Below are 13,083 nucleotides of genomic sequence, written 5' to 3'. Positions count from 1 at the left end.
CATTTACATTTGCACTTACACTGACATTTACACTTATTTAACATACATTTACACTTACATTTACACCTACTTATATTTACACTTCACTTATCTTTACACCTACATTTATGCTTACACTGACATTTACACTTACTTACACTTATATTTACATTTACACTTCACTTATATTTACATTTACACTTACGTTTACACTTACATTTGTACTTATACTGACATTTTATACTGACATTTACACTTACACTTGCATTTTTACCTACACTCACATGTACAACTTTTACATTAATTTCACGTTCCCATTTCCCAGGGCCCCTCGCAGGCCCCAGGCCCCATCCCGGCGCTGCCATGGTAACGGTCACGTGACGGGCGTGCCCCACGTGACCGGAAGTCACGTGCCGTGTGTCACGTGCCGTGTGTCACGTGCCGCCCCTCACGTGAGGCGGGCGCGATGGCGGACGAGGAGCGGGCCCTGCTGGGCGCCGAGGGCGGCGATGGCGGCGGCGGCTCCCCGGGCCCTCCCCGCACCCTGCCCGCCGCCTGCGACCCCCGGCGCCTCCCGCACCGCCTGCTCGTCCTGGCCCTCATGTGCTTCCTGGGATTCGGTGCGGGCCGGGGCCGGGGGGCTGCGGGCGGGGGAGCTCCGGGTGGGGGTGGCCGGCAGAGCCCTGAGGCGTCCCCTTCTCCCCGCAGGCAGCTACTTCTGCTACGACAACCCGGCCGCGCTGCAAACGCAGGTTCAGCGGGTGAGTCGCTGTCAGGGGGCTTGGAAAGCGGGGAGAGGGATCTTTTCTGTTCCCTGGGTGGTGGGAGAGCCTGGCACAGGGTGCCCAGAGAGGCTGGGCCTGCCCCTGCATCCCTGCGAGGGGCCATTTGGAGCAACACGGGATAGGGGAAAAAAAGTGTCCCTGGGCTTGGAACAAAATGGACTTTAAGTCCATCTAGGAATCCAGGGAATTACAGAAAATTATTTCTACTCGGTTCTTCCTGAATACTTACTCTGTGTCCCTGCAGCTAGCCGAGGAATAATCAGTTTTTATAATTCCCCTGTGCTGTAGGACATGAAGGTGAACACAGCCCAGTTCTTGGGCTTGGAACAAAAATGGACTTTAAATCCTTTCCATCCCAACCCATGTAGAAATTATGTGAATTACAGAAAATTGAATCCTTTCCATTCCAACCCATGTAGAAATTCTGTGAAATACAGAAAATTATTTCTACTCGGTTCTTCCTGAATACTTACTCTGTGTCCCTGCAGCTAGCTCAGGAATAATCAGTTTTTATATTTCTTCCTGTGCTGTGCAGGACATGAAGGTGAACACAGCCCAGTTCATGGCTCTCTATGCCTGGTACTCCTGGCCCAACGTGGTGCTGTGCTTCTTTGGGGGTTTCCTGATTGACAGAGTGTTTGGAATCCGGTGAGTGCCGAGTTTGTGTCACTCGTGTGCAGGGAGTGATGAGCTGAACCTGCAGGTGAAGTTTGGACTTTATAATATAAAAGTTTTCAAGGTTATAATCAACCTTTTCAGTATTTTTTCCCCTGTGCAGTTTAGGGTTTTTAGCAATAAAATTTTAGCAATGATAGCTTCCTTTCCTTTACAACTTAAATAAATTCATTTCAAAAACAGCTCCTTGCTTTCTATGGGAATTGTTGAGCTGCACGATTTAAAAGTGATCTTTTAATTGCCCATCCACCTCCCCCTGTTTCCCTATAATAATATCCCAATAATAATAATATCCCTATAATATTAAAAACCTTGTGTTGTAGGTCTAAAATAATGTTTTGTAAGGGAAAAAAAAGGATTCTGGTTATGCATGAAGTGATTTTATTTCCTTTCCAGGTTGGGCACCATCATATTCAGCATCTTTGTGTGTGTTGGGCAGGTGAGTGCAGGGAGGGAGGATCTGGGGCTGCAGTTTGTGTTTCACTTTAGACAGCTGAGAACTGGAATGGGACATCCCTGGGTTGTACTGGGAAAGGGAACCTTGGAATGTGACAGGAATTGTGGGAAGGATCCACGTTTTTAATGTGTTTGATGTGAAATTGGTGGAGGATGACACAGTCCCAGGTTGGAGATGATGAACAGCAGAGGGAGCAAAAACCAAAAAGAGCAGGAATTGGATGTGAAGTATTTCTGGGAAGGGAAAATCCTTTTTGTTGCTGCTTTTCAGACAGTTCTGCTCTGTTCCACACCTGAAATGCACAATTCTCATTTTCCTTTGCTCTGTTTGCAGGTGGTGTTTGCTCTGGGAGCTCTGTTCAACACGTTCTGGCTGATGGAAGTGGGCAGGTTCATATTTGGGTGAGTCTGGAGGGGCAGGTTTGTGCTCCTGGAGGTAAGGCCATGTAGGAAACTTTGGAAACAAACCCCAGAAAACTCTGCTAGAAAAGTGCTGCCACGTGGAGCCAAAATTGGGGGATTCTGAGGTCTCTGAAGCTGAGGAATGCAAGATCTCCATTTCTTTTCCTTGTGTAACTTGGGAAACAAAACCCAGGACTTTGCAGGTGTTAATGCAGGATCTCAATTTCTTTTCTTTGTGTGCCTTAGGAAACAAAACCCAGGACTTTGCAGGTGTTAATGCAGGATCTCAATTTCTTTTCTTTGTGTGCCTTAGGAAACAAAACCCAGGGCTTTGCAGGTGTTAATGCAGGATCTCAATTTCTTTTCCTTGTGTAACTTGGGAAACAAAACCCAGGGCTTTGCAGGTGTTAATGCAAGATCTGCACTTCTTTTCCTTGTGTAACTTAGAAAACCAAGAACAAGATTTTGCAGGTGTTAATGCAAGATCTCCACTTCTTTTCCTTGTGTAGCTTAGGAAACAAAACCCAGGACTTTGCAGGTGTTAATGCAAGATCTCCATCTCTCTTCCTTGTGTAACTTAGAAAAACAAGAACAAGATTTTGCAGGTGTTAATGCAAGATCTCCACTTCTTTTCCTTGTGTGCCTTAGGAAACAGAACCCAGGTGTTGCTGAATGAAAACTGTGGCACCACCAATTCTTTTTCAACCACTGCAGTTCCATTTTTGAATCTTTGCTCTCTGTTGCCTTGTACATATAAATATGTATTCAATCTGCCTGTCCACAGCCAGATTTCTGTGGAATTGTGCCCTGGCCAAGGAGCTGTCAGCTGTGCCTGCTGCAGTTGGGATGTTTTGTTTTGTCTCCAGGATTGGTGGGGAGTCCTTGGCTGTGGCCCAGAACACGTATGCAGTGAGCTGGTTCAAGGGCAAGGAGTTAAACCTGGTGTTTGGATTGCAGCTCAGCATGGCCAGAATTGTGAGTGTGCACCAGGGCTCAGCTGGGATGGGAGAGGAGCTGCTCCTCGTGTTGGAGCTGCTTTTGGGTGGTGTTAACTGCAGGTGTGTCCCTGCTGGGGCTGGGGCTGTTCTCCTGTGGTGCCAGCCCTGGGATTGCAGCCATGGATCCTGCTCTGGGGGCAAAAGGAGGGGAAAAGATGTTTATTCCTGGTGCCTGTCAGCTGGGAGTGCTGGTTGATCAAAGAAATTCAATATCAATCAAAGAGATTCAATATCAATCAGATAGATTTGATATCAATCAAATAGATTCAATATCAGTCAAATAGATTCAATATTGTCAAACATCTGGAATTCCTGTTTGATCAAACAGATTCAATATCAATCAAACAGATTCAATATAAAATAGATTCAATATCAATCAAATCGATTCACTATTAATAAAACAGCTGGAATTCCTGTTTGATCAATCAGATTCAGTATCAAATAGATTTGGTATTAATCAAACAGATTCAATGTCAATCAGATTCAATATCAGTCAAATAGATTTGATATGGATCAAATAGATTCAATATCAATCAGATTCACTGTCAATAAAACAGCTGGAATTCCTGTTTAATCAATCAGATTCAGTATCAATCAAATAGATTTGATATCAATCAAACAGATTCAGTATCAATCAGATTCAATATCAATCAAATAGATTCAGTATTATTAAATAGCTGGAATTCCTGTTTGATCAAATAGATTCAATATCAGTCAAATAGATTTGATATCAGTCAGATTCAGTATCAGTCACATTCAATATCAATCAAACAGATTCAATATCATTAAACAGCTGGATTTCCTGTTTGATCAATCAGTTTGAGCTCCTGCACATGGATTTATTCACTGCTCAGGAGTGAGAACTCTTCCAGGCTTGTATAAAATTCCAGTCTGATGTTATTTCCCTAATCAATGATTTCCAGTGATCAGTTTGTTCCCAAGGCAGCTGCTGCTTTAATTCCCTGGGTGACATCAGAATCAAACACTGGTGTGGCTGCTGAATTGGGACATGCTGGGATCTTCACATGGCTCTGTTGTGCCTAGGGGAGCACGGTCAACATGAATATTATGGGCTGGATCTACTCCAGAGTGCAGCACCTCCTGGGCTCTGCTGGGCCCAGCACCCTCGGCCTGGCTCTGCTCATAGGTCAGTGATGCTTGGGCTTGGTGTCACCTGGGTGTCCATTGTTTATTCACCACTGTAAAACATTTATTCACCACTTTAAAACATTTGTTCACCACTTTGGAGCATTTATTTACCATTTAAGAACATTTGTTAGCCACTTCAGAGCATTTATTCCCCATTTTATAGCATTTATTCCCCACTTTAGAGCATTTATTCCCTATTTAAGAACATTTATTCCCCACTTCAGAGCATTTCTTAACCATTGAAGAACATTTATTTCCCACTTTAGAGCATTTATTCCCTATTTAAGGGCATTTACTACCCACTTTAGAGCATTTATTCACAATTTAAGAACATATATTCACCACTTTAGAGCATTTATTCCCCATTTAAGAGCATTTATTCCCCACTTTAGAGCATTTATTTGCCACTTAAGAGCATTTATCAATCACTTAAAAGCAGCACAAGGAGTAGCAATTCCAACACTTTTTGTATCAAATCCTCATTTCCTCTCAGCTCACTGCAGCTTCTGAAATGCTGTGGCATTTTTGAGGTTGCCAAATTCAAATTTGTTTCTTGTGGAGATGAAATCTTTCCCATCCTCTGAGCACAGGGCAGGCTTGGAAATGTTTCTGAGGGGTGTCAGAGCTTGTGAGTGTGAAAGTGGAATTGGAACAGTTTTGGGGGGTGTTTTGGTGTGGGAATAAAGCCAGGTTTGTTCCTGTTCCTGCCAGGTGCACATGAGAGCTTGGCTGTGCTCAGGAGGACTGGTGCTGATGTTTGAAATACAATCAATAAATTAAATAATAAAATAAATAATCAAATCAATTCAGTTTGTGCTGCAGGGCAGCTGCAGTTTTACACCTGAGCCTTAAAGCTGCTGTAAACTTGGAGTACCTTGACATGTCCAACAAAATCTGCTCTAATTGGGCTGAAAACCCAAATTTCTGGAGTTATGAGCTGACTGTGTGCTGTTGCCTCCCTCAGGTGGAGTCACTTGTCTGTTCTCCCTGAGCTGTGCTTTAGTCCTGGCTTACCTGGACAGGAGAGCAGAGAAGCTGCTGTGCAAGGAGCAGGGCAAAACAGGTGAGTGCTGGGGCATGTGGGACAACTCCAGCCAATTAAAAATAAACTACTACATTAAAATGAATTTTTAAAATTATTAAATTTAATTTTATTAAACTATCTGAGATCAAATGGAATCCCAGCCTGCTTTGGGCTGGAAGGGAATTTAATCAACCAGGCAGGGATGTGCTTTGGGAGGGAATTTGGGATGTTCTCCATGGGGATGAATCCCAGATTTGGAATGTTCCCATGGGGATGAATCCCAGGTTTGTTCTAGGAGGGAATTTGGGATTGGGGATGTTCCCCATGGGGATGAGCCCCAGATTTGCTTTAGGGGAATTTGGGATTTGGGATGTTCCCCATGGGGATGAGCCACAGATTTGGGATGTTCTCCATGGTGATGAATCCCACATTTGCTTTAGGGGGGTTTGGGATGTTCCCCATGAGGATGAGCCCCAGATTTACTTTAGGGGGATTTGGGATTTGGGATGTTCCATTGGGGATGAATCCCAGATTTGCTTTAGGGGGAATTTGGGATTTGGGATATTCCCCATGGGAATGAGTTCCAGATTTGGGGTGTTCCCCATGGGGATGAGCCCCAGATTTGCTTTAGGGGGGATTTGGGATGTTCTCCATGGGGATGAATCCCAAATTTGGGATGTTCTCCATGGAGATGAATCCCAGATTTGCTTTAGGGAATTTGGGATTTGGGATGTTTCCAAGGGGATGAGTCCCAGATTTGCTTTAGGGGGATTTGGGATGTTCCTCATGGGAGTGAATCCCAGATTTCCTTTAGGAGGGATTTGGGATATTCCCCATGGGGATGAATCCCAATTTGCTTTAGGAGGGAATTTGGGATTTGGGATGTCCCCATTGGGATGAATCCCAGATTTACTTTAGGGGAGATTTGGGATTTGGGATGTTCCCCATGGGAATAAGCCCCAGATTTGGGATGTTCCCCATGGGAATAAACCCCAGATTTGGGATGTTCCCATGGGGATGAGCCCCAGATTTTTCTCCTGCCTGATCCCTGCTGTGTCCCCCTGCAGGAGAAGTGATCAAGCTGACAGATGTGAAGGATTTCTCCTTGTCCCTGTGGCTGATCTTTGTCATCTGTGTGTGTTACTACGCTGCAGTTTTCCCTTTCATTGGCCTGGGCAAGTAAGTGCCAACTTCTCCAGCAGCTCCCTTGGAGTTTGGGCAACTTTTCACCTAAATGGTTAAAAACTTCCCAGCTTTTCCCCAAAAAACTTCCCAGCTTTTCCCCAAAAAACTTCCCAGCTTTTCCCCAAAAAAACTTCCCATTTGTCAGCTGAGCCCTGTGGGAATTGCCACTCTGGCTTGTCAGAGCTCAGGAATCCCTGCTGAATCCCTGCTGAATTTCTGCTGAATTTCTGCTGAATTTCTGCTGAATTTCTGCTGAATTTCTGCTGAATTTCTGCTGAATTTCTGCTGAATTTCTGCTGAATTTCTGCTGAATTTCTGCTGAATTTCTGCTGAATTTCTGCTGAATTTCTGCTGAATTTCTGCTGAATTTCTGCTGAATTTCTGCTGAATTTCTGCTGAATTTCTGCTGAATTTCTGCTGAATTTCTGCTGAATTCCTGCTGAATTCCTGCTGAATTCCTGATTAAAACTGGGGACAGGTTTAAAACATGGGCTGGGGTTTGGTGTCCTGTAGGATTCCTCCACAAACACAACCCAATTTCTCATTATTTGGGTTAAATGTTGGGTATGGACTTCTCATGTTTTCCCCAAAGTCTGATTTGAATGATTTAAATTAAAATCAAAATTTTAATTACAAATAAGAATCTGGGATATTTTTGCCAAGACTCTATTTAACTTTTTGTAAATGAGATTCTCATGTCTTTGTCTAATTTAATTTTGGTTTCACATCCTTCAAGTCTGCATTTCCCTAAATATTTTTTTTTTTCCTTCCCTCAGGGTTTTCTTTATTGAAAAATTCCGATTTTCCCCTCAGGAAGCCAGTGCAATTAACAGGTACATTGGGATTGATTTAATGAGGAGCACTGCCAGGGTTGGGATGGATTTTGGGGCTCTGGGAAGGTGGGAAGAGATTGGGGATTGCTGTGAAGCAGAGAAATCATTTCACAGGGGAACATGGATGTGGTTTTTATTAAAAACAAAGAAAGAGCTCTGAAGGGTTTTATTTTAGTGTTTTATTTTTATTTTATTACTTTAGTTTTATTTTATTTCAGTGTTTCAGTTTTGTTCTGTTTTAGTATTTTGGTTTAGTTTTATTTTAGTATTTAGTTTTATTCTAGTATTCTTTTTAGTATTTTGGTTTTATTTTTGCATTTTAGTTTTGTTTTAGTATTTTAGTTTTATTTTATTATTTTAGTTTTGTTCTAGTATTTAGTTTTATTCTAGTATTTTATTTTTTATTTTATTACTTTAGTTTTATTTTATTTTACTATTTTAGTTGTATTGAATTTAGTATTTTAGCTGTATTGAATTTAGTATTTTAGTTTTATTTTATTTCAGTATTTTGGTTTTATTTTAATTATTTTAGTTTTATTTTAATTTTGTGTTTTATTTTTATTATAGTATTTTGTGATTCTTTGTGAGTGATAAAAGTAGTTTATGAACAACACTAAAGGAGCCCCCATGTCCCAGTGTTAAATGTTGATTTCTCTCTGCAGCATTGTGTACATCATCTCAGCCCCATGTCCAGTGTTAAATGTTGATTTCTCTCTGCAGCATTGTGTACATCATCTCACCCCATGTCCAGTGTTAAATGTTGATTTCTCTGCAGCATTGTGTACATCATCTCAGCCCCCATGTCCCCGGTGTTCGGGCTCCTGGTGGACAAGGTTGGCAAGAACATCATCTGGGTGCTGTGTGCTGTGCTCAGCACTCTGGGCTCACACATCCTGCTGGCCTTCACCTTCTGGAACCCCTGGATAGCCATGGTAACCTCACTGGGGATAAAATATCAATATTGGAACCCCTGGATAGCCATGGTAACCTCACCTGGGGATAAAATATCAATATTGGGAATAAAATGTAAATATTGGAACCCCTGGATAGCCATGGTAACCTCACCTGGGGATAAAATATCAATATTGGGAATAAAATGTAAATATTGGAACCCCTGGATAGCCATGGTAACCTCACTGGGGATAAAATATCAACATTGGGAATAAAATGTAAATATTGGAACCCCTGGATAGCCATGGTAGCCTCTGCTGGGGGTTACACCTAAACATGAATCAAATATCAAATATTTGTTTCATAAATAGAAAATGAGCAGTGGGGTTGGCGCTGAATTGTTCTGGGTGTTGTGAGGTGGAAAAGATTCCTCACTCCATGCCTGAGTTCCTGTGCCACTTTTCTCCTAAAAATTGTTCCTTTAATTTATTTCTGAAGTTTACTACTATAACTCAAACTACTCACTTTTCTCTGAAAATTTTATTTTAAAATTTATTTCAGAGGTTTATTGCTATTACTCAAACCACTTATTTTTCTCCTAAGCATTGTTATTTTAATTTATTTCTGAAGTTTATTACTGTTACTCAAACTCTGCTGTGCTGGATTGAAGCTCAGTAATAATCTGCATTATTCAGGGCAGATTTCTTGAGAGAATTGTTTGGGCAGGGCACTGTTTGCATTATTGGGGTTTTAGCTCAGGCTGGCTCTGCCCTGACCCCTGTGTGTGTCCCTTGTCCCCAGTCCCTGCTGGGTGTGGCCTATTCCCTGCTGGCCTGTGCCCTGTGGCCCATGGTGGCCTTTGTTGTCCCTGAGCACCAGCTGGGAACTGCCTATGGCTTGTGAGTGATCCCAAATTCATCTGGGGTGGGGCTGGGGCTGGGCTGGGACTGTCCTGCCTGGGGAGGGGTTGGGGACAAGGGGTGGGACACAGGGACAGAGGGCAGGGGTGGGTGGGGTGCTGGGGTCTTGGGGAATTGGGATACTGGGATGTTGGGATGTTTGGGTACTGGGATGTTAGGATGTTTGGGTGTTGGGATATTGGGTGTTGGAGTACTGGGATGTTGGGGTGTTGGGATATTGGGATTTTGGGGTGTTGGGATGGATGGGACATTGGGGTGTTGGGGTATTGGAGTGTTGGGATGTTGGGATATTGGGATATTGGGGTATTGGGATGCTGGGACATTGGGGTATTGGGGTGTTGGGGTATTGGAATGTTGGGACATTGGGATGTTGGGACATTGAGATATTGGGATGTTGGGATATTGGGATATTGAGGTGTTGGGTTATTGGGATATTGGGATGCTGGGGTATTGGGGTGTTGGGGTATTGGGATGGAGTTCCTGGCTGGAAGGGGCTGGGATGGGATGGGATGGGATGGGATGGGCTGGGATGGGATGGGATACCAGTGAAGGGAGCCTCAAAGAGCTGGAGAGGAACCTTGGGCAAGGAGCTGGAGTGCCAGGACAAGGGGGAATGGAGAGATTGAAATGGGATGTTGGGAAGGAATTCCTGCCTGGGAGGGGCTGGGCTGGGATTCCCTGGATCCCTGTGCACCCCTGGACCCCTGGCAGTGCCCCAGGCCAGGCTGGAGTAGTGGGAGGGGTCCCTGCCAGGGGCTGGGGGAGCTCTGAGGTCCTTGCACCCCAAACCATTCCCTGGAGCACTGATCCACCCCATTGCTGTTCCCAGCTCCTCCAGGGCTGCAGCAGGAATTCCTGCCTGCTTTGGGCTGTGAGTTTGGGACAGAGGAACTTTCCATGTCCCAACAAATGGGGGAAGTGCCTCTCCCATCAGCTCCAGGGGCACTGAGGAGCTTTCCCTGAGGAAACACCAATCCCTGGTGCTGGGAACAGCACTCAGGGGTGCTCTGCTCTGTCCCAGCATGCAGTCCATCCAGAACCTGGGCCTGGCAGTGATTGCCATAGCAGCTGGAATGATCCTGGACACCAGGGGGTACCTGTTCCTGGAGCTCTTCTTCAGTGCCTGTGTGTGCTGTGAGTGTGGGGTGCTGGGGGTGCCTCCAGGGGGGTTTGGGGTTTTGGGGGTTTTCATATTCCTGCAAAACAGGAATCATTCCTCTCACAGGAATGTCAGTGTTGGCATGAACTCACAGCCAGTGGAGTGCTTGGGGTTTCCTTGAATTGTGAAACATTTCAGTGTTTAAAAAGTGGACAAATAATGCTTTAAAAGTGTAAATTACAAGTTTTAAATTAAAGTCCTTTCTGAATTATCACATGCTGTGAGCACAGGGAGATTTACAAAAGCAGAAAACTCTGAGTTACAACTACCAATAAAATTCTGGCTGTGGGTTAAACCTGTTCATTTATTGTCAAATAAATGTCTAAAAGTGTCCCTTTGCTTTTGCAGTGTCACTCATAGCTGTGGTCATGCTGTACTTTGTGAATCACCTCTCAGGTGAGTCTTTGCAGCTTCTCCTACCTCAATTCCTTCTTGTGTGAAATCATCCTTCTGATTTCTCAGTGCTCTGAGAGCTCCTGAGAGGAGTTTTGATCCCAAAAATCCCAGTTTGAAAAGTCTCCCATTGCTGTTCCAGGTGGTGATCTCAACTGGTCTGCAAAGAAAAGGGCAAAACTGCAGAAAGCAGCTGCTTCAGAGTGAGTACAGAGCCAGGAAATGTCAGGGCCCTGGAAATGTCCTGGAGGGATTAAGGAGATCATTTCTGCACTCTGGTTTCTGTTGGGTTTATTTTCTTAGCAGTCTGTCTGAGGATTTCATGTCCCTGCCTCCTGTGAGTCAATATTTGAGCATTTCCCAGGTTCCTTTCCTGCCACTTTTCCTCTCTGCTTTCCTTTATTTCCCTTTATTTCAGCTGAAATGGGGTAGGAAATGTGGAGTTTAAATCACAGTTTGGGGTCACATCTGGCTCAAATGTCACCAGGAGTTTTTATTTTTAACAAGAAAATGGGGCAGAACTCCATAAAATGGGATTCAGTTCCTTTAAAAGAAAAGGAGCACCTCAGGAATGGTTGGAATAAGGAAATTTTGGCTGCTCATGGAATCATTTGGGTTGGGAGAATCCTTCAAGTTCATCCATGCCAAGGGCAGGGACAGCTGCACTGACCAGGTTGGTTCATCCAATAAAATTGATTAATTATTCTTAATTGAACATTTTTATATGAAAAAAAAAAATCAATCCCTGGGTGGCAAATGCCAGCTTTGAAAACCACCCCTGCAGAATTGCAGCTGGGAATTTTTCCTGTGGAATGTTCTGAGCTAACTCAGCTCAGCAGCTCCCTCACATCTTGGAGGGATTGAATTTTCCTTTAGTTTCCTTGAATTTTATTGGAATTCTTAATTTTTAAGAAATAATTACATCTCACCTTATAGAGAGAATTAATGGAATTCTATAAATTTATAGAATTATAGAATATATTTTGTAATTTGTTTGATGCAGGGAAATAATTTCTAATAAGAGATTTTTTACAAATGGATTTATTTTCCTGTAAAACTGAACTGTGTCCATGTGGTGCTACTCAAATTAATCCCAAAATACCCAGGGCACCTGTGAGCAAAATATCCAGAGACTTGTGGGGTTTAAAAAGGTTTTTCCTTGTTACTCCCACACATTAATCCTGAGGAAAACTCCAGGAAATCAAAACCTGATTTAATTGTGATGAGTCCCCTTGAGCCACAAGGATTTTTAATCCATTTTTTAAAATACAAACACCCCAAAACTCAGAATTCTGTGTCCAAACAGAGCTGCCCTCACTCTTGTGTGATGATTCCAGAGATCCTGTGGGATTTGGGATGTCCCAGTCCTGTTTGTGACAATTCAGGGATTCCAGGGATTTGGGGTGTCCCATTTTTGTCACCCTTGTGTGATGATTCCAGAGATCCTGTGAGATTTGGGATGTCCCATTTTTGTCACCCCTGTGTGACAATTTAGGGATTCTGTGGGATTTGGGATGTCCCATTTTTGTCACCCATGTGTGACAATTCAGGATTCTGTGGAGTTTGGGGTGCCCATCCCAGTGCTTGTCACCCTTATGTCACAATTGAGGGATTCCAGGGATTTGGGATGTCCCATTTTTGTCACCCATGTGTCACAATTCAGGATCCTGTGGGATTTGGGATGCCCCAGTCCCATTTTTGTCACCCCTGTGTCACAATTCAGGGTTTCCAGGAATTCTGTGGGATTTGGGATGTCTCAGTGTTTGTCACCCCTGTGTGACAATTCCAGAAATCCTGTGGGATTTGGGATATTTGTCTCTCATGTGTAACAGTCCAGGATTGGTGTGGGATTTAGGATGTCCCAGTGTTTGTCACCCCTGTGTCACAATTCAGGGATTCCAGGGATCCTGTGGAATTTGGGATATCCCAATGTTTGTCACCCCTGTGTGACAATCCAGGGATCCTGGGGTATTTGGGATGCCCCAGTGCTTGCAGTAATTCCTGTCCCATTTCTTTAATTCCTGTCCCATTTCTTTAATTCCTGTCCCATTTCTTTAATTCCTGTCCCATTTCTTTCAGAAAGGAGAGCTGAGCTCTGCCCACCCTGAGCTGGGAGCCTGCAGCAGCTCCAAGGAGGGTTTGGCTTCCTCTGGAATTCCCTGCAGGATCCATCCCTGGGCTTCCCTCAGCTCCTGCTTTGTTTTAACAACACCAAAATTCCATTTTTTTTTGCT

At 43.8% G+C, this 13,083-nt stretch overlaps 1 protein-coding gene across 2 annotated transcripts; it reads left to right on the top strand.

Annotated features, from left to right (window-relative positions):
* The first annotated feature begins 495 nt into the window (after positions 1–495).
* MFSD1 (major facilitator superfamily domain containing 1) lies at positions 496–12,968 on the top strand. Of its 2 annotated transcripts, XM_033068429.1 has the most exons (16): positions 496–599; positions 688–740; positions 1,300–1,412; positions 1,836–1,878; positions 2,230–2,297; positions 3,164–3,272; positions 4,340–4,442; positions 5,409–5,507; positions 6,536–6,647; positions 7,430–7,486; positions 8,262–8,418; positions 9,179–9,276; positions 10,319–10,431; positions 10,805–10,852; positions 10,992–11,052; positions 12,929–12,968. In XM_033068429.1, the coding sequence occupies exons 1-16, from the start codon at positions 581–583 to the stop codon at positions 12,939–12,941; spliced, it is 1,266 nt and encodes a 421-aa protein (XP_032924320.1). In that variant the 5' UTR covers positions 496–580; the 3' UTR covers positions 12,942–12,968. The 2 variants fall into 2 exon arrangements, with proteins under 2 accessions (XP_032924320.1, XP_032924322.1); XM_033068431.1 differs by lacking the exon at positions 12,929–12,968 and having other exon boundaries at positions 10,992–11,347.
* Positions 12,969–13,083: the final 115 nt, after the last annotated feature.

This window comes from Catharus ustulatus, chromosome 10 (assembly GCF_009819885.2).
Source record: "Catharus ustulatus isolate bCatUst1 chromosome 10, bCatUst1.pri.v2, whole genome shotgun sequence".
Taxonomy (NCBI): domain Eukaryota; kingdom Metazoa; phylum Chordata; class Aves; order Passeriformes; family Turdidae; genus Catharus; species Catharus ustulatus.
This window is presented reverse-complemented; position numbering and strand designations above follow the sequence as displayed.